Source organism: Oncorhynchus keta, chromosome 3 (assembly GCF_023373465.1).
Source record: "Oncorhynchus keta strain PuntledgeMale-10-30-2019 chromosome 3, Oket_V2, whole genome shotgun sequence".
In the NCBI taxonomy this organism is placed as follows: Eukaryota; Metazoa; Chordata; class Actinopteri; order Salmoniformes; family Salmonidae; genus Oncorhynchus; species Oncorhynchus keta.
Genome location: NC_068423.1, coordinates 3,502,554 through 3,529,779, shown reverse-complemented (window position 1 = coordinate 3,529,779; position 27,226 = coordinate 3,502,554). Strand labels below are relative to the sequence as shown.

The window sequence follows — 27,226 nt, the reverse complement described above, 5'->3', positions numbered from 1 at the left end:
CCCCAAACCCATTCCCATGCGTAATTTATCCACTAGAAGGATTTGCTAAAGAGTTTCAAATGTTTTCCGAGTCAGCCTACTCTCCTCTATTTTGACCAATCAGGGGACCCTGTTCATGTACCGCATAACGAAAGATTTGTGTGCCGTGAAACAGATACGCACAAGTGTATATCATCCTCAGATGGTTTATGCAAACGCTTAAATAAAAACAACATTGAAACGGGACGGGAGGAACTGGGACATGTTATTAACTCACTTTCTGTTTGCTCTTAGGGAGGTGCACCAGTCGTCAACGGGCTTCTCCCCATTCAAACTTATATGGGAGGCCGTGCCGAGGGAACCTGGACCTCAACAAGGAGGCATGGGAAGCCCAGCTGAGTGCCCACAGAACTGACTGAACATGCCACCTCAGTGCGAGAACGGATGGCCGCAGTGTGGCCAATAGTGAAGGAACACATGGAGGGGGAGCAGCAAGCGCAACCGACAGCCAACAACAGGACTTTCCAGCCCCAAAGTTAATGTAGGAGATACGGTACTCCTTTTAATTCTGAAAGCTGAACATAGGTTTTCAAAGTAATGGAGAGGTCCATATGAAGTATCGGTAAAATTATCACCTGTAAATTACTGTTTGGCAGACAGGTAGGAGAAAATCTGAACAGCTACACCAACCTTATGAAGGAGTACCACAAGCAAGAGCAGGACCTACAGGCCCTAGTGAACCGACGCTGAGAGATATTCTTAGCCCTCCCAGGGAATACAGATCTCATCCTGCATCATATATACACGGAGCCAGGCAAGAGTGAATTTAGGGCCTTACAGAATCCATGCTGTGCAACAGAAAATTGTCAGTGGGGGTAAGATATGCTGGGTTGGGAAGTCGAGGCATCTCACAAAAAAAAAAAAAAAAAAAAAAATAGAACTGTAGGGTAACCAGATGGTTGCAACCGTTTAATTTCTCTATCGTCTATAGATCCGGGGTCCATCACAAAAACAGACACGCTATCCTGCCACGACGCCCTAGTCGCGGCTGGTGTTCAACCTGCTGTGTTGATTCTGAGGAGTGTTTCAACCATCCAGAGGCTTGGGGGCCAAGGATATTCAGAAGGGCGGGGCCACTCTGGGAATCCCCAATATCACACCCCTTATTACCGGTGCAGGGACGGGGGAAATTACGCATGAGAAAAATAGGAAAACAATGGAGACCCGCGGGGGAGAAAGAACAAAGAAGAATCTAGAACAAAAGGATAAAAGGACATTGAGAGTGACAAGTTTAGCCACGAGATACTCATTTGGTGATTATCTTTAGTTTGAAATGATCTTTAGTTTGTAAGTGAAGTGCTATGAACCGGGCTTGGATTTTGTTTCCCCTTTCATGAACCGGCCTTGTGACATTCTGTGAACATGAAATACACTACATGACCAAAAGTATGTAGACACCTGCTCATTGAACATCTCATTCTAAAAATCATGGGCATTAATATGAAGTTGGTCCCCTCTTCGCTGCTATAACAGCCTCCACTAGATGTAAGAATATTGCATCGGGGACTTGCTTCCCTTCAGCCATGACAGCATTAGTGAGGTCGGGCACTGATGTTGGGCAATTAGGACCTGGCTCGCAGTTGGCATTCAAATTCATCCCATAGGCGTTTGATGGGGTTCAGGTCAGGGCTCTGTGCAGGCCAGTCAAGTTCTTCCATACCCATCTCAACAAACCATTTCTGTATGGACCCCACCTTTTGCATGAAGGCATTGTCATGCTGAAACAGGACAGGGCCTACCCCAAACTGTTGCCACAAAGCTGGAATCACAGAATTGTCTAGAATGTCATTGTATGCTGTAGTGTTAAGATTTCCCTTAAATTTGAACTAAGGGGCCAATCCCAAGCCATTAATAACAGTCCCAGACCATCATTCCTCCTCAACCACACTTTACAGTTGGCACTATGCATTGGAGCAGGTAGCGTTCTCCTGGCATCCGCCAAACCCAGATTCGTCCGTCCGACTGCCAGATGGTGAAGCATGATTCGTCACACCAGAGAACGAGTTTCCACTGCTCCAGTCCAATGGCGGTGATCTATACACCACTCCAGCCGACGCTTGACATTGCACATTGTGATCTTAGGCTTGTGTGTGGCTGCTCGGCCACAGAATCCCATTTCATGAATCTCCAGACGAACAGTTCTTGTGCTGACATTGCTTCCAGAGGCAGATTGGAACTCAGTAGTGAGTGTTGTAACCGAAGATAGATGATTTTTACGCGCTACATCACTCGCTGGTCGCCTTCTGTGAGCTTGTGTGGCCTACCACTAGGCAGCTGAGCAGTTGTTTCTCCTTGACGTTTCCACTTCAGAATAACAACACTTACAGTTTACCAGTGCCAGCTGTAGCAGGGTACAAATTTGACGAACTGACTTGTCGGAAAGGTGTCATCCTATGACGGGTCCATGTTGAAAGTCACTGAGCTAGTCGGCCATTCTTCTAGAAATGTTTATTTATGGAGATTGCATTGCTGTGTGCTTGTTTGACAAATAGCCTAATCTACTAAATTGAAGGGGTGTCCACATCATATATATATACACATACACACACACACACACACACACATACAAGTAATGCAGATTATTGAAACATAAAAATCCAACTCTTCCTCTGTTTACCCCACACCTTGCTATCGCATAAATCGGAACTCCTCTGGACCGATCACACAGGAAACACAGTTATGAGACTGTATTTTACAAAAATAAATCAAGCGTTTTGTTTGTGCTTGCCCAAAGTGCCAAAAGGCTCAGTTTGTCACTTCAGGGACTAGGCAATTTGTTCCATTGTGCCAGGCAAGGTCAATGAAGCACAATGTATTGGCAAGAAAACTAATAGTACGCAAAAATATATCAGAATAGGTATACAGTACATAGACCTTAAAAGCTTGTGAACATGTGTATTATATGGCCTGTGCTTAGCTTACCCAGCTCTATGGCGGTAATGCCCAGTGACCACACATCCACTTTGCCGTCGTACTGGCCCTCGTCCATGGCCAGGATCACCTCAGGAGCCATCCTGTACGGAGGTAAAATGCATCGAAGCCAGTGTGAGACACCACTATTTCTGTATACCAAATGGCAACTTATTCCCAACAATGGGCACTGGTAGAAAGTAGTACAATATATAGGAAAGAATTCAATGTGTACACCTCCTATACCAGGTGTTCCCAATCCCCCCTTCCAGCATTGAACATACTGCACCCCCCCTGTTCGCCACATCTATTTCTATGGGTACAAGCACTGTTCATGACAAACTGTTCACACCTCTCGTTGGTGGAGAGAACATTTTGTTGCTTTAAAGCTTATTTCCTGCAATTCTACAGATTTAATGTCTAATGTGTGTTCATGTGATATGAGTGACTCAAACATTACAACTAAATCTATGGGCTATAAAAACAAGCTGACATGGGCTAGTTGATCTGGACATTTTTTTTCCTTAAGGTATGTAATAACTGACATGACAAGCAGAAAACTGATGCAGTACTAAATTTCGAAATTACACCTAGTGCTTTCTACTACTATAACTCTCAAAAGTAAGTTGAAAGCCGGACTGAGTTCCTTTAAATAAATGTAGTACACACACAGTACATACAGTACCAGTCAAAAGTTGACAACTACTCATTCAAGGGTTTTTGTTTTTACTATTTTCTACATTGTAGATTAACAGTGAAGACATCAAAACTATGAAATAACACATATGGAATCATGTAGTAACCAAAAATGAACAAAATCAAAATATATTTTATATTTAAGATTCTTAAAAGTAGCCACCCTTTGCCTTGATGACAGCTTTGCACATTCTCTCAACCAGCTTCATGAGGTAGTCACATTTCAATTAACAGGTGTGCCTTGTTAAAGTTAATTTGTTTCCTTAATGCGTTTGAGCCAATCTGTTGTGACAAGGTAGGGGTGGTATACAGAAGAAAGCCCTATTTGGTAAAAGTCCATATTACGGCAAGAACAGCTCAAATAAGCAAAGAGAAACAACTGTCCATCAATACTTTAAGACATGAAGGTCAGTCAATGTGGAAAATTTCAAGAACTGTGAATGTTTCTTCAAGTGCAGTCGCAAAAACCATCAAGGGCTATGATGAAACTGGCTTTCATGAGGACCGCCACAGGAAAGGAAGACCCAGAGTTACCTCTGCTGCGGAGGGTAAGTTAGGAGTTACCAGCCTCAGAAATTGCAGCTCAAATAAACGCTTCAGAGTTCTAGTAACAGACATCTCAACATCAACTGTTCAGAGGAGAGACGGCATGAATCAGGCCTTCATGGTCAAATTATTGTAAAGCAACCACTACAAAAGGACACCAATGAGAAGAGACTTGCTTGGGCCAAGAAACACGAGTAATGAACATTAGACCGGTGAAAATCAGTCCTTTGGTCTGATGAGTCCAAATGTTTGATCTTTGGTTCCAACCGCCGTATCTTTGTGAGACGCAGAGTAGGTGAACGGGTGATCGCCGCCTGTGGTCCCCACCGTGAAGCATGGAGGAGGTGTGATGGTGCTTTGCTGGTGACACTGTCAGTGATTTATTTAGAACTCAAGGCACACTTAACCAGTATGGCTTCCACAGCATTCTGCAGTGATACACCATCCCAACAACTTTGGCACACACTTATCCCCCTAGACATGCCACCAGGGGTCTTTTCACAGTCCCCGAATCCAGAACAAATTCAAGAAAGCGTACAGTATTATACAAAGCCCTTATTGCATGGAAGTTATTTTCATCTCATATTGCTCAAATAAAACAGCAAACCTAATAAAATACCTAATCTGGTTTGCGCTTAGTGGGACTATTATTTGTTTTTCAAAAGAGCAATGACCTCCAGGCCGTGTAAGGACTATTTGACCAAGAAAGAGAGCGATGGAGTGCTGCATCAGATGACCTGGCCTCCACAATCACACAACTTCAACTCAATTGAGATGGTTTGGGACGAGTTGGAACGCAGAGTGAAGGAAAAGCAGCCAACAAGTGTAAAGCATATGTGGGAACTCCTTCAAGACTGTTGGAAAAGCATTACAGGTGAAGCTGGTTGAGAGAATGCCAAGAGTGTGTAAAGCTGTCATCAATAGGGCACCGGTCGGCCCACCCCGCCGACCGGTGCTCTATTCCCTATATAGTGCACTACTTCTGACAAGGGCCTCTGTTGTAGTGGCAGTATATATGGCGCCATCTGGGACACATCCTTGGTATTTTGTCCTACTTGTGGATCATATCGCCATTGCCAAATTTATTGATGACAATCTTACAATAATGACCATAGAAACAACAGAGGAGACCAGAGTCTCACCAGTAGGGCGTTCCCACGAACGAGTTGGCCGGGGCAATGATGGAGGCTGAGCCAAAATCACCCAGTTTCACCTGGCCAGGCTCGGTCAGCAAGATGTTACCAGCCTTCACATCCCTGGAGAGAAAGTGTGGGGGGGGGGAGACACCATTATTATTCATTGAGTATTCGGTTTCTTATTATTAATTGACATCATTGACTCAATAATATTAAGTCAGTAAATAAATATATATATATTTATTTACAAAGTCAATATTATAGGTTCTCTTTGGCAATGTATGTGGTAATACTTTCTATGCCAATAAAGCCTTTTTAATTGGAAGGAGAGGAGAGAGAGAGAAAGAGAAGTGGGATAGAGAGAGAGAAAAAAGACGGGAAATGAAGAAGCGAGGGAAAGAGAGCATGAGAAATAGAATGAGAGAGAGAAAGAGACATGCAGACAGAGAGAGACCAAGACAGAAAGGGATAGATAAAGTTTTAAAAAAGAGGGTTAAAACATCCATGACACACCTCCCATTCAACAATGAGAGCTTATGTTTGGATTACATTTCTTTCATTCGCTCTTTTTTCCCTTCCCGTCCCATCGTGTGGGGGAGGAGAGAGGTTCTCTCACCTGTGAATCATGTTGTGAGAATGAAGATACACCAGGCCCTGCAATGCACCGTGGGTGATGGCTGCTATCTCCTGTTCCTGGAGGGGCTTCTTGTGGACTACGCACACAGAGGGAGACGAAATTAACAGTTAAAAACTCAATTCTTTGACGGCTTGGTCGTGTTCATTAGGGCACACACAACAAAAACCTTTTGCAACAGAACGAAAATAAGCGTCTCTTATTTGACCACAAATCCAGGTTGTCCCTCCCAGTTTCAGTTAGTTTTCTAACATTACGTGCCTAATGAACACAACCCTGGTTTACTTCCACCACCCCAGTGTACATCACATGAAGTACTTGTTTGAACGTGAACTTAAACCATCTAGTTGTTTTCTACTCACCTTCCAGTAGGTCAGAGGCTGAACCCAAACAATACTCCATTACCAGCTAAGAGAATGAAGGAGAGAGAGAGAGGAGGTTAACATATGGAGCAAGAAGGGGGGGACGGGGACGTGATGGAGAGCTGGTCAAAATGTATTCCCTACACCTTCCCATTGGCCACTTCAATGTTTGCATATTTGTAAGGTGGATGAAATATGATGGAAGCTCCTCCACTACACCGCTTTTACCGATCCAGACCCTTCAGATCTGCCAACACTGAAGGGTTAGGGCCAAGGGGAAGGGATAGGGAGTGAATAGGGGCTGACTGAAAACATCAATAACCAATGAGTGAAAGTTAATTTTGTCAGTGACCCTTCGTTCATGTGTCAATACCAAATGGCACCCTATTCCCTATATAGTGCACTACTTTTGACCAGAGCCCCATGGGACCCAAAAGTAGTACTCTGTAGAGGGAATAGGGTACCATGTTTAGGTTAAAGAAGTGCTTCACTTACCCATGCTGTGTGCTCTCTCAGGTAGCAACCTCTGTACTCCACAGTGTTGGGGTGGTGCAGTTTCTGGAGAAACTTCACTTCTTTGATGATATCCTGCCATTTCTTCAGAAGAGAGAAAGGGGGAGCTTGAAAACATTAAAAACTTGGCCTACACCATTGCAACAGATGGCAAATGTTTTTATAACAAGGTACATTTTACCATTACTCAATCTGTGTTCCTACCTCATTGGACTGCTTGCCACCGTAGGACATTTTCTTAATGGCCACCACTTCATTGGTGCGGATGTCATGTGCCTAATGTAAGGAATAGGGGGTAAGGAAGGGTTAAAATAAATACATTTCTAATCATGCTAACAGTGGACACTGGCCACACAAATATCATCAAGTGCAGGCGCAGACAAATTGATATACTACAGCTTCACCTCTTTCACACTCCTTTCTCCCGCCATCCTTCACTAGTCACTAACACCATCCTTCACTAGTCACTAACACCATCTATTTAACCAATCGCTTACCCTGTGCTACCTTTTTACCCATAACTACCCACCTTTCATCCTTCACTTGTCTTTACCTAGCCTAGTGGCTGCCTCCCTGTCATTTCACCCTTCATCTTATCAACACCCTTTCAATACCCATTCCATTTCTCTTCCCAGTTCTCATGCATCCATCACTGAAGTTATGCCCGAATTCCCCTACTTCAAGTTTTTACTGTGTACCAAATACTGTACTGGGTATTATTTAGGAGTGTTTAGTAAAAATGTATGCAGTACCAAGGTGACAAATATTTCTATACTACAGCTCATCCATTCTAAGAAATCATCTCCCAAAAAGGGACACAAAATAAACAGTAAACTAGTGAGTGAGATGCACCCATTTGCCCACTTAAGCCAAGTCCACAGATGCCCCCTTTCTTACAAAGTAGACCGCTCCGAAGCTGCCGTGGCCGATCTCCCGCAAGTCGGTGAACAGCTTCTCAGGGTCATCTCTGTAGAAGAGCTCAGCTACCTCTGGGTCCTTCAGGCTCCCGGCCCGCACACTGGACGGCATGGCCAGCGCCTGAACGAACACACACACACCAGTATGAGGCTTTGAGCTTAAGTTTGTCTGCATTGAAATGTAGCCACATGTCAGGATTGCGATGAATTCCATTTAAATTCCAAAAGAGAAATTAAAATGTTCCTCAAAGCCTTTGAATATCGGACGTGCATTAAGATGGCGGCCTCCACGCCTACCACTAATGACTTGTTTGCCAAGTTCTCTGTTTTGTGCCTTGCTTTCTGTGACTTCGGGCATTGGCACAGTCTCTCTGCTAGACCATTTACAAATGGCTCCTTAACCTTCCACCAGCAATAAGAATGCTGAAAAATTGTACAAAAACGGGCAACCAGACCATTTACATGGACCCCCCCCCCCCAGATTCATATCTGTATTCCCAGTTACGTAAAATCCATACATTTGGGCCTAATTCATTTATTTAAATTGACTGATTTCCTTATATAAACTCGTAACAGTAAAATTGTAGAAATTGTTGCATGCTGCGCTGATTTGTTTGGTAATGTATTTTTACCCCTTTTTATCCCCAATTTCGTGAATTCCAAATTGGTAGTTACAGTCTTGTCCCATCGCTGCAACACCCGTACGGACACGAGGCAAAGGTCGAGAGATGTGAGTCCTCCGAAACACAAACCGTCAAGCTGCACGGCTTCTTGACACAATGATTGCTTTACCCAGTAGCCAGCTACACCAATGCGATGCAGTGCCTTAGACCGATGCGCTACTCAGGAGGCCCCTTGTTAAGGGTAATGTTGTGGAGCAAAAAAAATAGTTTTTGGGTAGAATCTTTTCTTAAAGTTAAGGATTCAATTTAGTTTAAAAGTTTAAACGTTCACAACCCTAATCTTAAGCACAACAAATACGTAAGATATACCAATTGGATGACGAGGTACACAAATAAAGGAGACCAGTTTTAGCACCACTTATCTACTGGCTGAAAATATTACAAAAGTTCTGGAGAATCAGTAAAAAAAAATATATATATATTTTTTTACCTCAGTCATTTAGCAGACACTCCTATCCAAAGTGACTTACAGGATCAATTAGGGTTATGTGCATAGCTCAAGGGCATTTTTCACCTTGTTTCAGGGATTCGAACCAGTGACCTTTTGGTTACTGGCCCAGTGCTCTTATCCAATAGGCTTCCTGCCACCCCAATCTTAATCTTCAGGCAACCAAAAAAAGACTGGACTTGCTCGTTGGGCGAGTGCCTTTCAGACCTTTGTCAATCCCTGTGGAACCAATAGATGGGTTGGCTTGACAACATTACAAATTATCCACTCGCATCAATGTGGCAAGAAACTGTGCTTTGTTATGAGTCTGAACAGTCAGATTGCAATGACAAGAAGCTGCGATGTGGGGAATCATAGGTGTTTTGTTTCAGCTAGTCTTGTTCTGAGATGTTTTGACTGCTTTCTTGTCGATGCGAATATGGTTCAAATTTGCATGCTTACCAACAATTCAACAACCTATTTGTTTTCAATAAACATTTGGACTAAATATAGTTTACATCAACCATCTAAATCTGGCTGTTATGCCCCACGTGTCGGTTGTTGCTAAACAACCAGTCTACGCAATAGTCATGTGATGAAAAATGTTATGTTTTTCTAATAACAGTTTGTGTTCATGCAAGTGACTGACTGAACAAACCCTCACTATCAGTATTTTCAATTTGGCAGTACACCCAGACCCTTGTTTTGAGATCTCAGTTTCAAGGTGTCAGCTTAAAGAAGCCTCGTGAGGTATTGGTCTGTCACACGCATGACCCAGTATTGGTTGGTCACATGAATGAAGCAAATGTTAACGATGAATGAATAAGCTAAATCATGCAAATATGACTTGTCTTCAGTATATAAGAGAAAACAAAATGGGACTGCCCCGTTAGTGCTTCTGACAGACATTCACTATGGTGCATTTAGTTTGTTGGAACCTCTCCAGTGAACTGGCAAACAATGATTCATTTAAGATTGACTTCCGAGTTTCCCTGTGTAAGAGTTTCCACAACAGTCCCAAAAGTGAAAAAACTAACCAACCCATTTCTGTCACTCCAGGCAGACAGGCCCAATCAAATAAAATGCTCAGAGTATTTGAAAGAAGAAAACAAATAGGATAATAGACCAATGTGAAATTGAACCCAGGTCAGCCACAGTCCATTTCTTGCATTCAACCACAACAGGTATAGGATGAAGGAAATACAAAATATTAACTTGTGTGCTACAATGAATAATAATACTACACACATCTAAATCATTTCAGGAGCATGTGTTTTGGTGAAATGCATTTTGGTTAATACAGTGTTTCCCCTACCATTATGAAGGATGGGGTTGCCCCTTCCTAGCTCTGTTGCCCAACGCCAAAATCCTTCAATTGTTTTCAATCGAAAATGTTCATGTTGGTGTTGGCAATGGCATCCCAGTTGCTAATTTGGGTGCATGCCTGCACCCCACCAAAGACAAATCTGTGGGCAAACATGAATACAAGAGGAATTTGATATTAGCCACACCTGCATGTCATGAGGACACAATTTGATGTTGGAGATTTATAAACAAGAAACATTTTAGATACAAGACCACACAGTGCCTTAAGGAACTATTAACACCCATTGACTTTTTCCAAATGTTGTTGTGTTAAGAGCCGGAATAAAAATATTACATTGAGATTGTGTCACTGGACTATACACAATACCCCACAATGTCAAAGTTGTAAAAGTTGTTTTTAAATTGTATTAAAAACAGAAGCTAAAATGTCTTCAGTCATTAAATATTCAAAACGTTGGTTATGGATAGCCTAAATAAATTCAGGAGTAAACATTTGCTTATTAACAAGTCGCATAATAAACTGGCAAAGCAATTAACTTTAAGTCCAAAATACAAAGTGTAATGTTCTGGGCAAATCCAACACACCACTGTCCACATTCTCAAGCATTTTGGTGGCTGCATCATGTTGTGGGTATGCTTGTAATCGTTAAGGAATGGGGAGTTCAGGATAAAAAAATGTTTTTTTAAATGGTATGGACCTAAGCACAGGCAAAATCCTAGAGGAAAACTGAGTTCAGTCTGCTTTCCACCAGACAATGGAAGATGAATTCCCCCTTCAGCAGGACAATAATCTTACAACAAGCCCAAATATACACTGGAGTTGCTTACCAAGAGGACAGTAACTGTTCCCAAGTGGCAAAATGACAGTTTTGACTTGAAAATCAATGGCAAGGCCTGAAAATTGCTATCTAGTGTTGTCTTTACGGTCTTTACTTTAAAATTAGAACCCAACACTAACAATGACATACAACCAATATTACAGAGCTTGAAGTATTTTGAAAATCTTAGAAATGGCAAATGTTGCACAATCCAGGTGTGGAAAGCTCTTAGACTTATCTGGAAAAACTCACAGCTGTAATTGCTGCCAAAGGTGATTCTAACATGCATTGGCTCAGGGGGTTGAATACTGATCTAATCTAGATCTTTTTTTTTTTTTTTTACAAATGTTAGACATTTTCTCCACTTTGACATTAGATTATTTTCATTGTTGAAAAAATGATCAATTTTAATCCCAGTCAAAGGGTGTGAAATTTCTGATGGCACTGTAACTAGATGGCTAGGTCTGCATGCATTGAACTTAAGCATTTTCACAATTCTTACACCATAAATCGAACACACAGCAGTTGCAGATCTCTTAGTCCTTGTTTTTCAATTACTATGTATCTGTCTCATATAAACCTCCCTTTATCAAAACCCTGTCTTTCAAAGATAACTTGTAAAAACACAAATAACTTTACAGATCTTCATTGTAAAGGGTTTAAACACCATTTCCCATGCTTTTTCAATGTACCATTAACAATTAATGAACGTGGAACTGTCGTTAAGACACTAACAGCTTGTAGAAGGTAGGCAATTAACCTGTTGATCCTACCCCCTACTTTTTCGAACATTCTGTTAAAAATCGCGCAACATTTCAGCGCCCTGCTACTCATGTCAGGAATATAGTATATGCATATGATTAGTATGTGTGGATAGAAAACACTCAGAAGTTTCTAAAACTGGTTAAATCACGGCTGTGACTATAACAGAACGTGTGTTTCATCGAAAAGCACAGGAAAATCTGATCACTGAAAACTGGAAAATATATCAATGCGCCACTTGAATGTATTGTTGAATGGAAACCACATTACCTGGAGCCGAGGTTGTAATACCTACAGCTTCCACACGATGTCAACAGTCTTGTCATTTGCCTAGGCTTTGTTTCTTGGTCAAACGAACAAGAGACAGCCCATTTCTTCCGGTCTCCGACAGGATATTTTGGTTGAGATTTATCCGGACATTATTTCAAGACGTAGAGCTATAGAATATACATCGCCCCGTGATCAATTTGATCGATTATTAACGTTTACTAATACCTAAAGTTGCATTACAAAAGTATTTAGTGTTTTGTGAAAGTTTATAGTCAACTTTTTTAATTTAAAAAAATGACGTTGCGTTATAAAACACTGTTTTTTTCCTTGATCACACAGTCTTCATAGATCGATATCTAGGCTAGATATGGACCGATTTAAATCGGGAAAAAAAGACCCAATAGTGATGTTTATGGGACATCTAGGAGTGCCAACAAAGAAGATCGTCAAAGGTAATGAATGTTTTATATTTTATTTCTGCATTTTGTGTAGCGCCGACTATGCTAATTAATTTGTTTTACGTCCCCTGCGGGTCTTCAGGGGTGTTGCATGCTATCAGATAATAGCTTCTCATGCTTTCGCCGAAAAGCATTTAAAAAATCTGACTTGTTGGCTGGATTCACAACGAGTGTAGCTTTAATTCAGTACCCTGCATGTGTGTTTTAATGAACGTTTGAGTTTTAACGAGTGCTATTAGCATTTAGCGTAGTGCATTTGCATTTCCAGATGTCTAGATGGGACGCCTGCATGTCGGGTGGAGGTAAGAGGTTAAAATCAATACACAGAAGTATATATTTTTAAACCTGCATATTTAGCTAAAAGAGATCCAGGTTAGCAGGAAATATTAACCAGGTGAAATTGTGTCACTTCTTTTGTGTTCATTGCACGCAGAGTCAGTGTATATGCAACAGTTTGGGCCACCTAATTTGCCTGAATTTTACGTAAATTATGACATCACATTGACGGTTGTGCAATGTAACAGCAATATTGAGACTAATGGATGCCACCCCTTAGATGAAATACGGAACCATTCCGTATTTCACTGAAATAATAAACGTCTTGTTTTCGAGATGATAGTTTCCAGACTCGACTATATTAATGACCTGTGAAATGGCTAGCTAGTTAGCGGGGTGTGCGCTAATAGAGTTTCAAAAGTCACTCGCTCTGAGACTAGTTGTGGTTTTTCCATTGCTCTGCATTGGTAACGCTGCTTCGAGGGCGGCTGCTGTTGTTGTGTTCCTGGTTCGAGCCCAGGGAGGAGCGAGGAGAGGGACGGAAGCTATACTGTTACACTGACAATACTAAAGTGCCTATAAGAACATCCAATAGTCAACAGTATATGAAATCCAAATGGTAGAGAGAAATTTCTATAATAACTACAACCTAAAACTTCATACCTGGGAATATTGAAGACTCATTAAAAGGAACCACCAGCTTTCATATGTTCTCATGTTCTGAGCAAGGAACATAAAATTAACTTTCTTACATGGCACATATTGCACTTTTACTTTCTTCTCCAACACTGTTTTTGATTTATTTAAACCAAATGGAACATGTTTCATTATTTATTTCAGGCTAAATTGATTTTATTGACACATTATATTAAGTTAATAATATAATAATAATAATAATAATAATAAATGCCATTTATCAGACGCTTTTATCCAAAGCGACTTACAGTCATGTGTGCATACATTCTACGTATGGGTGGTCCCGGGGATCGAACCCATTACCCTGGCGTTACAAGCGCCATGCTCTACCAACTGAGCTACAGAAGTTAAAATAAGTGTTCATTCAGTATTGTTGTAATTGTCATAATTACAAATAATACATTTTCTAAATAAATTGATTCAAAAATACATATATTTCTTTTAAAGGGCCGATAAATCGATATCGGCTTATTAGGTCCTCAATAAATCGGTATCGGCGTTGAAAATCATGATCAGTCAATCTCGACTTTCAACTGACTGAAAACAGCAAAAGAAGATGCCCAGGGTCCCTGCTCATCTGTGTGAACGTGCTTTAGATATGCTGCAAGGAGGAATGAGGACTGCAGATGTGGCCAGGGCAATAAATTGCAATGTCCGTACTGTGAGATGCCTAAGACAGTGCTACAGGGTGACAGGACAGACAGCTAATCGTCCTCGCAGTGGCAGACCACGTGTAAAACCTGCAAAGGATCGGTACATCCGAACATCACACCTACAGGACAGGTACAGGATGGCAACAACTGCCCAAGTTACACCAGGAACGCACAATCCCTCCATCAGTGCTCAGACTGTCCGCAATAGGCTGAGAGGGGCTGGACTGAGGGCGTGTAGGTCTGTTTTAAGGCAGGTCCTCACCAGACTTCACTGTCGCCTATGGGCACAAACCAACTGTCGCTGGACCAGACAGGACTGGCAAAAAGTGCTCCTCACTGACGAGTCACGGTTTTGTCTCACCAGGGGTGATGGTCAGATTTGCGTTTATCGTCGAAGGAATGAGCGTTACACCTAGGCATGTACTCTGGAGCGGGATCGATTTGGAGGTGGAGAGTCCATCATGGTCTGGGGCCGTGGGTCAACAGCATCGTCGGACAGAGCTTGTCGTCATTGCAGACAATCGCAACGCTGTGCGTTACAGGGAAGACATCCTCCACCCTCGTGGTACCCTTCCTGCAAGCTCATCCTGACATGACCCTCAAGCATGACAGTGCCACCAGCCATACTGCTCGTTCTGGGCGCCATTTCCTGCAAGACAGGAATGTCAGTGTTCTGCCATTGCCAGCGAAGAAACTGGATCTCAATCTCCTCAATCCCATTGAGCACATCTGGGACCTGTTGGATTGGAGGGTGAGGGCCATTCCCCCCCAGAAATGTCTGGGAAGTTGCAGGTGCCTTGGTGGAAGAGCGGGGTAACATCTCACAACAAGAACTGGCTAATCTGGTGCAGTCCATGAGTAGACGCACTGTAGTACTTAGTATCTGGTGTGGTCACCAGCTGCATTGACACACACTTTTGACCCCCCCTTTGTTTAGGGACACATTATTCCATTTCTGTTTGTCACATGTCTGTGGAACTTGTTCAGTTTATGTCTCAGTTGTTGAATCTTATGTTCAAACAAATATTTACACGTGTTAACTTCTTGATGACAGGGGGCAGTATTTTCACATCCGGATGGAATGCATGCCCAAATTCAACTGCCTGCTACTCATCCCCAGAAGATATGCATATTATTAGTAGAGTTGGATAGAAAACACTGAAGTTCCTAAAACTGTTTGAATCATGTCTGTGAGTATAACAGAACGTATGTAGCAGGCGAAACCCAGAGGAAAAACCATTCAGATTTTTTTTTTTTTTTTTTTGAGGTCACTCTTTTCAATGGGATTTCATTGGGAATCCAGATTTCTAAGGGACCTTCTTGCAGTTCCTACCGTTTCCACTGGATGTCAACAGTCTTTAGAAATTGGTTGAGGTTTTTCCTTTGTGTAATGAAGTAGCCCTGTTCAAAAAGAGGGTCACTTCAAGTGTACTGTTAGATAGTGGCGCGTGACCAGAAAGATAGCGTCAGTTTGTTTTCCTCCTGTATTGAACACAGATCATTCAGTCTTCCATTTTATCGATTATTTACTTTAAAAAATAATTGAAGTTGTATTACAAAAGTAGTTTGAAATGTTTTGGCAAAGTTTACAGGTAACTTGAGATATTTTGTAGTCACATTGCGCAAGTGGGAACCTGTGTTTTTCTGGATCAAACGCGCCAAATAAATGTACATTTTGGAGATTATATATATATATATATATGACGGAATTAATTGAACAAAGGGACCATGTGTGATGTTTATGGGACATATTGGAGTGCCAACAAAAGAAGCTCGTCAAAGGTAAGGCATGATTTATATTTTTATTTCTGCTTTGTGTCGAGCCTGCAGGGTTGAAATATGTTCTCTCTCTGTTTACAGAGGTGCTACCCTCAGATAATAGCATCGTTTGCATTCGCCGAAAAGCCTTTTTGAAATCTGACATGTAGGCTGGATTCACAACACGTGTAGCTGTAAATTAGGTATCTTACATGTGTGATTTCATGAAAGTTTGATTTTATAGTAATTAATTTGAATTTGACGCTCTTCACTGGCTGGCTTTTGGCCATATCCCAGAGAGGTTAAGTTCGCTGAAAATCAACACAGTTGACAGTGGGAGGACATTTCTTTTTGTCAGGCTCTTGTCTCTTACAATGATTCAGCAAAAAAAAAAAAAATCCTGTGGCCATGAATTGAAGGCAGTCCAACAATACGGAAGTCTCTAGGTTCCCTATAAAAAGGAGAAGTCTAGCTGGCTAGCTAACAAGATTCAGTGCTTTCAGAAAGTATTCATACCCATTGACTCATTCCACCATTGTTCTGTAAATAAACATTTACTTTAAATGTTTTTAATTTAACTGGGCAAGTCAGTTAACACAATAGTATTTACAATGACGGCCTAGGAACAGTGGGCTAACTGCCTTGTTCAGGTGCAGACCAACAGATTTTTACCTTGTCAGCATGGGAATTCGATCTAGCAACCTTTCGGTCACTGGCCCAATACTCTAACCACTAGGCTACCTGCCGCCACATCTACAGACAATACCTCATAATGAGTGAAAACATGCTTTAATTCGTTTTTCCACATTCCTTTAAAATCAAATACAGAAATATCTCATTTACATAAGTACTCACACCCCTGAGTCAATACATGTTAGAGTCACCTTTGGCAGCGAGTCTTTCTGGGAAAGTCTAAGAGCTTTCCACACCCCGATTGTGCATCATTTACCCATTTATTATTTTCTAAATTCTTAAAGATCCGTCAAGTTGGTTGTTGAGCATTGCTAGATAGATTGTCAAGCCAATTTAAAGTCAAAACTGTAACTAGACCACTCGAGAACATTCAATGTCGTCTCGGTAAGCAACTTCAATGTTTGGCCTCGTCTTTTAGGTTATCGTCCTGCTGAAAGGAGAACTTGTCTCAGTGTCTTTATTTGCCTGTGTTTGGCTCAAATCCACTTCTTTTCATCTTAAACCCTAGTTCTTGCCAATAACAAGCATAGCCATAACATGATTTTTTTTATTTTTTTTTATTTTATTTCACCTTTATTTAACCAGGTAGGCTAGTTGAGAACAAGTTCTCATTTGCAACTGCGACCTGGCCAAGATAAAGCATAGCAGTGTGAACAGACAACAGAGTTACACATGGAGTAAACAATTAGCAAGTCAATAACACAGTAGAAAAAAATGGGCAGTCTATATACAATGTGTGCAAAAGGCATGAGGAGGTAGGCGAATAATACAATTTTGCAGATTAACACTGGAGTGATAAATGATCAGATGGGCATGTACAGGTAGAGATATTGGTGTGCAAAAGAGCAGAAAAGTAAATAAATAAAAACAGTATAAAAACAGTATGGGAATGAGGTAGGTGAAAAAGGGTGAGCTATTTACCTATAGACTATGTACAGCTGCAGCGATCGGTTAGCTGCTCGGATAGCTGATGTTTGAAGTTGGTGAGGGAGATAAAAGTCTCCAACTTCAGCGATTTTTTTTGCAATTCGTTCCAGTCACAGGCAGCAGAGTACTGGAACGAAGGCGGCCAAATGAGGTGTTGGCTTTAGGGATGATCAGTGAGATACACCTGCTGGAGCGCGTGCTACGGATGGGTGTTGCCATCGTGACCAGTGAACTGAGATAAGGCGGAGCTTTACCTAGCATGGACTTGTAAATGACCTGGAGCCAGTGGGTCTGGCGACGAATATGTAGTGAGGGCCAGCCGACTAGAGCATACAAGTCGCAGTGGTGGGTGGTATAAGGTGCTTTAGTGACAAAACGGATGGCACTGTGATAGACTGCATCCAGTTTGCTGAGTAGAGTGTTGGAAGCCATTTTGTAGATGACATCGCCGAAGTCGAGGATCGGTAGGATAGTCAGTTTTACTAGGGTAAGCTTGGCAGCGTGAGTGAAGGAGGCTTTGTTGCGGAATAGAAAGCCGACTCTGGATTTGATTTTTGATTGGAGATGTTTGATGTGAGTCTGGAAGGAGAGTTTGCAGTCTAGCCAGACACCTAGGTACTTATAGATGTCCACATATTCAAGGTTGGAACCATCCAGGGTGGTGATGCTAGTCGGGCATGCGGGTGCAGGCAGCGATCGGTTGAAAAGCATGCATTTGGTTTTACTCGCGTTTAAGAGCAGTTGGAGGCCACGGAAGGAGTGCTGTATGGCATTGAAGCTCGTTTGGAGGTTTGATAGCACAGTGTCCAATGACGGGCCGAAAGTATATAGAATGGTGTCGTCTGCGTAGAGGTGGATCAGGGAATCGCCCGCAGCAAGAGCAACATCATTGATATATACAGAGAAAAGAGTCGGCCCGAGAATTGAACCCTGTGGCACCCCCATAGAGACTGCCAGAGGACCGGACAGCATGCCCTCTGATTTGACACACTGAACTCTGTCTGCAAAGTAATTGGTGAACCAGGCAAGGCAGTCATCCGAAAAACCGAGGCTGTTGAGTCTGCCGATAAGAATTTGGTGATTGACAGAGTCGAAAGCCTTGGCGAGGTCGATGAAGACGGCTGCACAGTACTGTCTTTTATCGATGGCGGTTATGATATCATTTAGTACCTTGAGTGTGGCTGAGGTGCACCCGTGACCGGCTCGGAAACCAGATTGCACAGCGGAGAAGGTACGGTGGGATTCGAGATGGTCAGTGACCTGTTTGTTGACTTGGCTTTCGAAGACCTTAGATAGGCAGGGCAGGATGGATATAGGTCTATAGCAGTTTGGGTCCAGGGTGTCTCCTCCTTTGAAGAGGGGATGACTGCGGCAGCTTTCAATCCTTGGGGATCTCAGACGATATGAAAGAGAGGTTGAACAGGCTGGTAATAGGGGTTGCGACAATGGCGGCAGATAGTTTCAGAAATAGCGGGTCCAGATTGTCAAGCCCAGCTGATTTGTACGGGTCCAGGTTTTGCAGCTCTTTCAGAACATCTGCTATCTGGATTTGGGTAAAGGAGAACCTGGAGAGGCTTGGGTGAGGAACTACGGGGGGCGGAGCTGTTGGCCGAGGTTGGAGTAGCCAGGCGGAAGGCATGGCCAGCCGTTGAGAAGTGCTTATTGAAGTTTTCGATAATCATGGATTTATCGGTGGAGACCGTGTTTCCTAGCCTCAGTGCAGTGGGCAGCTGGGAGGAGGTGCTCTTGTTCTCCATGGACTTCACAGTGTCCCAGAACTTTTTGGAGTTGGAGCTACAGGATGCAAACTTTTGCCTGAAGAAGCTGGCCTTAGCTTTCCTGACTGACTGCGTGTATTGGTTCCTGACTTCCCTGAACAGTTGCATATCATGATGATGCATCCACCACCATGCTTGTAAATATATAGAGTGGTACTCAGTGATGTATTGTTGGATTTGCCTCAAACATAACACATTGTATTCAGCACAAAAAGTTAAATTGCTTTGCCACATTTTTTAAAGTTTTACTTTAGTGCCTTGTTGCAAACAGGATGCATGTTTTGGAATATTTGTATTCTGTTTTGACTTCCTTATCACTCTCTCGTTAAAGGTTAGTATTGTGGAGTAGCTAAAACATTGTTGATCCACAATCAGTTCTTTCACAGCCATTAAACTAATTGTTTTAACGTCACCATTGGCCTCATGGTGAAATCCCTGAGCGGTTTCCTTCCCCTGGCAACTAAGTTATGAAGGACACCTGTATCGTTGTAGTGACTGGGTGTATTGATACTCCATCAAAAGTGTAATTAACTTCAACATGCTCAAAGGGATATTCATTTTTTTTTATGTTGTTACCCAGCTACCAATAGGTGCTCTTCTTCGCGAGGCATTGGAAAACCTCCCTGGTCTTTGTGGTTGAATCTGTGTTTAAAATTCACTGCTCGACTGAGGGACCTTACAGATAATTCTGTGTGTCAGGTACAAAGATGAGGTAGTCATTCAAAAATGATGATCAATACTAGTCCATGCAACTTAGGCCAATTAGTACTCCTGACCTTATTTAGGCTTTCTATAAAAAGGTGTTGAATAGTTGACTCAAGACATTTCAGCTTTTTATTTTTAATTAATTTGTAAAAATAAAATCCACTGACATGAGCTAGTGTGTAGGCTAGTGACATCTAAATTGTATCTATTTTAAGTTCAAGCTGTAACAAAATGTGGAAAAAGTCGAGGGGTGTGAATACTTTGAAGGCACTGTAGCTAGCCTAATTACATTTACAGACCATAGGTAGCTACAGTTCAAATTTGGCTATCATACACAATGGAGAAAGCTGGGCCCATTGAAAGAGTGGGTGAAATGGGTCTAACGTTACCCGTTAATAAGCTATTTCACTTCTGCATTGGTGGTGTGCATCATAATTTCTATGCTTGTAACCAACACTAGCTAGTAAGCTAACCTGCCACAGCTAGCTAGCGTTCGCTAGCTAATACATATTGTTGGTATTTACAGCTGAGGGATTGCATTGTACTTGGCAGGTAAATTAGGCTCTCTGGCCAACTAATTTTAGCTAGCTAGCGACAGAGAAATGCAATACAATCCCGATCGCAAGCCCTTGCTACTAGCCATCCGACCCAATCACATGTAAATATATGCTAGCTAAATTAGATGGCTCTGGCTTGATAACAGCTGCCAAACAGATCACTCAACAGTAGCATGAGGACAGCAAGATTATTCAACAGCGAGCTAGCTAGCTGGGAGTGCAGTGTAGTTAGTCTTAATCTTTAATATAAAACTATGCTCGTCAATACCTCCTAAACGGAACATACCCGGATGACAAATGTTATTCTGAATCCACTGACGGTAGCGAACAATAACACCTTGTTTTTGCTGTTCGGTTTATAAAAAATAAGTTAATTTCTTTGGCTCATTCTCTGTGTAGTTGCAACTAAGGGGCCATCTTAAAAATGAAATTTAAACATAGTGTTAACTAGGTTAAAAGCTTTGCAACCACAAGACAAACATCTCAAACCAACTAATATTTCCAGGGACCTCTACAATCATATTTGTCTTTTTTTAATGCTTTGACTAACCATACAAAAAAGTATATATTCCTTTCATTCAATAGCTTCCACCCGATGCCACGTGCATGAATAAAACCAACTGTTGGTTGAGACTAGCCTAATTAGATGGCTCTGGTTCAGGGACCTCTGTACAATCTACGGCAATTTCCTCGCATTTTATTTGGACCATTTATTACATTTGAATTGACTTAACATTAAAAAAACATCCGTAACTTCAATATTTTCAACCCAATGTGTTTGCATGAACATCTGTTATGGGACCAGGGACTGTGGCGGTCTAAACCACAGACACTACTTTTGCGACTTTTGACAAATTAATTTTTGCTTCACGGTGGGAACACATGCAGAGATCATCCGTTCACCTAATCTGCGTCTCACAAAGACACAGCGGTTAGAACCAAAAATCTCAAATTTGGACCAAAAAGACAGATTTCCTCCGGTCTAATGTCCATTGATCGTGTTCCTTGGCCCAAGCAAGTCCCTTCATATTGGTGTCCGTTAGTGGTTTCTTAACAGCAATTCGACCATGAAGGCCTGATTCACACAGACTCCTCTGAACAGTTGATGTTCAGATGTGTCTGTTAATTGAACTCTAAAGTGTTTATTTGGCTGCAATTTCTGAGGCTGGTAACTAATAAAGATACCCTCAGCAGCAGAGGTAACTCTGGGTCTTCTGTATACCAACCCTACCATGTCACAACACAACTGATTGGCTCAAACGCATTAAGGGGGAAAGAAATTTCACAAATTAATTAACAAGGCACACCTGTTAATTGAAATGCATTCCACGTGACTACCTCATGAAGCTGGTTGAAATAATGCCAAGAGTGTGCAAAGCTGTTAAGGGTGGCTACTTGGAAGAATCTAAAATATATTTTGATTTGTTTAACACTTTTTTGGTCACTACATTATTCCTTTTGTTATGTCATAGAAAATAAGAAAATCCAATCAGGAAGTGCCCCTGTTTTTGAAACCCCTCTGTTGTTATGCATACCTATTGCCCATCTAAAGGGATATCAACCAGATTCCTTTTTCTATGGCTTCCCTAAGGTGTCAACAGCCTTTAGACAGTTTCGTGAACGACCGTGAGCGTGAACGACCACATTGCATAAGTGGATAGGTGGGGGCTCAGAGTGAGTTGTGCGCAAAAGAGAAAGGCGACCATTGTTACTCCCTGTCCTAGTGAAAAGCCAACTGTCCCGGTTGATATATCATCGAATAGATATTTGAAAAACACCCTGAGGATTGATTATAAAAAACGTTTGACATTTTTCTGTGGACATTATGGATATAATTTAGAATTTGTCTACGTTGTCGTGACCGCTCTTTCCGGTGGATTCCTGGGCATAACACACCAAATTAACGGAGGTATTTGGATATACAAATTATCTTTATGGAACAAAAGGAACATTTGTTGTCTAACTGGGAGTCTCGTGAGTGAAAACTTCCGAAGATCAAAGGTAAACGATTCATTTGATTGCTTTTCTGATTTTCGCGACCAAGTTACCTGATGCTTAGCGTACTTGTTTTGTCGAGCGATCGATCAACTTACAAACTCTTGTATTGCTTTCGCTGTAAAGCATAATTTCAAAATCTGAGACGACGGATGGATTAACAAAAAGCTAAGCTGTGTTTTGCAATATTGCACTTGTGATTATGAATATTCATATTTTCTAGTAATATTATTTGACTGTGGCGCTATGCTATTCAGCGTTGCTGATGACAATTATACCGGATCCGGGATGGGTGGTTCAGAGATGTTAACTGACTTGCCAAGTTAAATACAGGTGTAAAAAAAATATTTAAAAATTACATTTAAAAAAATTGCCGCACAAAAATACAGATTTCCGATTGTTATGAAAACTTGAAATCGGCCCTAATTAAAATCGGCCATTCCGATTAAATCGGTCGACCTCTAGTCTAGAGTGTCTCCCCCTTTGAAGAGGGGGATGACCGCGGCAGCATTCCAATCTTTAGGGATCTCAGACGATACGAAAGAGGTTGAACAGGCTCGTAATAGGAGTTGCAATAATTACGGCAGATCATTTTAGAAAGAGAGGGTCCAGACTGTCTAGCCCAACTGATTTGAAGGAGTCCAGATTTTTCAGCTCTTTCAGGACATCAGCTATCTGGATTTGGGTGAAGGAGAAGCGCGGGGGGCAAGTTGCTGCGGGGGGTGCAGAGCTGTTGGCCAGGGTAGTGGTAGCCAGGTGGAAGGCATGGCCAGCCATAGAAAAATGCTTACTGAAATTCTCAATTATAGTGGATTTATCGGTGGTGACAGTGTTTCCTAGCCTCAGTGCAAGTGGGCAGCTGGGAGGATGTGCTCTCATTCTCCATGGACTTTACAGTGTCCCAGACCTTTTTGGAGTTTGTGCTACAGGAAGAACATTTCTGTTTGAAAAAGCTAGCCCTTGCTTTCCTAATTGCCTGTGTATATAGGTTGCCAACCTCCCTGAAAATGTGCATATCGCGACGACTATTTGATGCTAATACAGAATGCCACAGGATGTTTTTGTGCTGGTCAAGGGCAGTCAGGTCTGGAGTGAACCAAGGGCTATATCTGTTCTTAGTTCTACATTTTTTGAATGGGGCATGCTTATTTAATATGGTGAGGAAAGCACTTTTAAAGAATAACAAGGAATCCTCTATTGCCGGGATGAGGTCAATATCCTTCCAGGATACACGGGCCAGGTCGATTTTAAAGGCCTGCTCACAGAAGTGTTTTAGGGAGTGTTTGACAGTGATGAGGGGTGGTCGTTTGACCGTGGACCCATCAATTCACATATGGTGTCCAGGGCACAGCTGGGGGCTGAGGGGGGTCTATCACTGTTGCCACTTGTTAGAGACTTAATTTTAGAAAGGTGGATTTTTAAAAGAAGATGCTCCAACTGTTTGGGCACAGACCTGGATAGCATGACAGGACTCTGCAGGCTCTCTCTGCAATATATTGCAACTCCACCCCCTTAGGAAATTCTATCTTGGTTAAAAATGTTGTAGTAGGGAATGGAAATTCTGAATTTTTGGTGGTCTTCCTAAGCCAGGATTCAGACACAGCTAGGACATCAGGGATGGCAGAGGGTGCTAAAAGCAGTGAATAAAACAAACTTAGGGAGGAGGCTTCTGATGTTAACATGCTTGAAACCAAGGCTTTTACGGTTACAGAAGTCAACAATTGAAAGCACCTGGGGAATAGGTGTGGTACTGGAAGCTACAGGGCCTGGGTTAACCTCTACATCAGAGGTGTAGGATAAGGGTACGGCTAACGGCTATAAGAACTGGCCATCTAGTGCTTGGGAACAGAGAATAAAAGGAGCAGATTTCTGGGTGTGGTAGAATAGATTTATGGCATAATGTACAGACAAGGGTATAGTAGGATGTGAGTACCGCAGAGGTAAACTTAGGCTTTGAGTGACAGTGAGGTTGCATCTCTGGAGGCACCAGTTAAGAAAGGTGAGGTCTCCACATGTGTGTGGGGTGGGACAAAAGAGCTATGTAAGGCATTTTGAGCTGGACAGAGGGCTCTACAGTGAAATAAAACAAGAACTAGCTGAGACAGCAGTAGACAAGGCATATTGACATTACAGAGGCATAAAACAAATCACAGGTGTTGATCAGGAGAGCTAAGACAACAACGGGTATTTGGCGATGAATGAGCAGAGCGGGTCAGTTGGGTACATACAGGACCGGAGTTGAGGCTGGGACCGCCAGGTAAACAAAATGAGGTACCGTGTTATTGAAACAATCCAGGGGGCATCAGCTGTGTAGCTGAGTGATCATAGAGCAGCAATTGGTGAGTCAGGGAGCCGTTCGGTAGTCACTACGACGCTAGGCGTAGTAGAGAGCTAGCGGGCCAGGGCTTGCAGATGGGTCTTCGGCGACATCGCAACAGAAAATCCTGTTGAAACCACATCGGACGATTACGTCAACAGACCGCTTGTGATGGATCGGCAGGGCACCATGTCAACAATAAAGGGTCCAGGCCAATTGGCAAAAGAGGTATTGTAGCCCTAGAATTAGCTGGTATTCGGGCCTAGCTCAAGGCTAGCTCAAGGCTAACTGGTGCTTGCTTCGGGACAGGGTCGTTAGCTAACAGTAGCCACTCGGTTGCAGCTAGCTAGCTGCGATGAGCTGGTGTAATGAACCAGAGCAGCAGGAATCCGGTGATGTGGTAGAGAGAAGCAGTCCGATATTCTCTGGGTTGATACCGTGCTCTGCAGACTGGCAGGTATTGTCTGAGCTAAAGCTGGCTGGTGTCCTTGCTAAAAAGGTGAAGACCGCTAGCCATGGCTAACAAAGACTAATAGCTAGTTAGCTGGCTAGCTCCTGATGGAAGTTCCAGTTATAAGGAATATAAATATCAGATCCGTACGACATTGGGTGAGGCGGGTTGCAGGAAAGTATATTTAGTTCGTAGATAAAAAGTGAGATTAAAATATATATTAACTGTCTATTTACACGGGATAAGACAAAGACAAATTACATGTCCGACTGTTACGCCATCTTTGGTCAAAATGTGTGGTTTTAAGAATGAAATAGCAATTGTCAGGGGAGAAGCAAGATATTTGTGAGTCACAACGCTGGTAGAGTTTCAAACCTGGCAATCAATCACTATGGGTGGGATTTTCAGGGAAGGGAGTAGATTAGTCATTAAAACACTTTTTAAAAATAATTTGTGGCAAAATCTTAGAGCAATGGTTTTGTTTTGTTTATAAATATGGATCCCCCTGTTAGGAGTGTAGAATTGCAGGAACATGATTTTTAAAATGCACCACTAATCCCCCCCCCCTTTTCAGACAAAGTTAGGCACCCATAAGCACAATATCCGCAGGTGTGTATCCCATGTTAGCAGGCAATGGAGTACTGTCAAAATCAAAACCCAACCCTCAAGTAAGTCATGATGAACTCACAAAACTCCGTTTTGGAAGAGACAGACTTTATGAACAGAGTTATCTTATTTACACTTTGTAGTCAATTTTGACACAATTACAAATGTTTGACCCATATCAATGCCACATAGGCCATTTTCTATCAGATAAGTTGTTTATTGCCTTCAGTTGCACTTTAAGGCGTTGCCGTTTTAATACGGTCCCTTAACACTCAGTGGAGGAGAGCAACATTTTAACTACATTTCGCCTCCCCAAAGAAATACGACACCGAATTGCAAAAACAAGGGGTGTAATTTGTTCGCTATCGTCAGCTGAATCAGAGTGCCATTTGTATCAATGCACGTTCCGTGTAAATTGTATTGACGAGCAAAGTCATAATCTTCAATATGAAAGTATACCGCAGAATAGCAGGGTACTTGCATCGCCGAAACGGCTGTTGCTGGCATTGCTAGCTAATGTTTGCTACAGTGCCAATGAACGACAGTATTTGAGACGTTACAAGAGAGCTAACCTTAGCCTTTATATGACATGTCTTACCGTGGCTTTTGGGGTCCACTGTAGCTAGCTGGAGAGCTAGCTAGCTGACCCGGGATGGGAAATATTGGTCGCTTTTCTAACGTTACCTCTTCTGCTCTATTCAACACGAGCGAGCCACATTGTTTTCATTGATATTCCATTATTCGCAAATGATTTAGCTAGCATTAGCTATGGCAGTCAATCAAAATGCTAACGACCTGGTCTTCTCACCAGCAATCAGAAGATTACGACTGGGAAACAGTTAATCAATTTAAAGCTGATCCCGGTATTTGCTCCACTCTTGACCATATTTTATCATTACATAAATGTTATTCATGAATTGTTTTCCTTTTTTACCCTTTCTGTCTCATTCGTTTTTTGGTTCACAACTTCATGATGGCGGAGTGGGGCGGGAGCCGACCGGAAACCGGAAAAGAAAGATAATAATTTATTAAAGGACTTCTTCTACGATACATAGGGGCTAATGCCACGTTCATATGCTAGTCAGAACTAGGAAACTCGGAAATATCCGACAAGCTAAGGGGTGAAGCCAGCATATGTTTATCCACAACCTATTAGCAATTCGTAATTGTCCGAATCTCCTAGTTCCGAATAGGACATGAACGTGGCATAATTACCTGATTTGGACATTTATTTATTTTATTTGACCTTTATTTAACCAGGTAGGCCAGTTGAGAACAAGTTCGCATTTACAACTGCGACCTGGCCAAGATAAAGCA

At 42.2% G+C, this 27,226-nt stretch overlaps 1 protein-coding gene across 5 annotated transcripts in view; it reads right to left on the bottom strand.

Moving 5' to 3' along the window:
* The window catches only part of taok2b (TAO kinase 2b), a 64,521-nt gene extending 37,585 nt beyond the window's left edge, over positions 1-26,936 (bottom strand). The window contains exons 1-9 of one of the 5 annotated variants that reach the window (XM_035745077.2): positions 26,508-26,936; positions 10,179-10,329; positions 7,734-7,874; positions 7,041-7,112; positions 6,819-6,920; positions 6,324-6,369; positions 5,944-6,040; positions 5,334-5,447; positions 2,962-3,053 (exon numbers count right to left, since the gene is read on the bottom strand). In XM_035745077.2, the coding sequence (XP_035600970.1) occupies positions 2,962-3,053; positions 5,334-5,447; positions 5,944-6,040; positions 6,324-6,369; positions 6,819-6,920; positions 7,041-7,112; positions 7,734-7,874; positions 10,179-10,181 (667 nt within the window). In that variant the 5' untranslated portion in view covers positions 10,182-10,329; positions 26,508-26,936. The remainder of the gene's footprint in view (positions 1-2,961; positions 3,054-5,333; positions 5,448-5,943; positions 6,041-6,323; positions 6,370-6,818; positions 6,921-7,040; positions 7,113-7,733; positions 7,875-10,178; positions 10,330-26,507) is intronic. The other 4 variants (XM_035745045.2, XM_035745052.2, XM_035745061.2 and 1 more) reach the window with 4 other exon arrangements.
* Between the last annotated feature and the right edge of the window lie 290 nt (positions 26,937-27,226).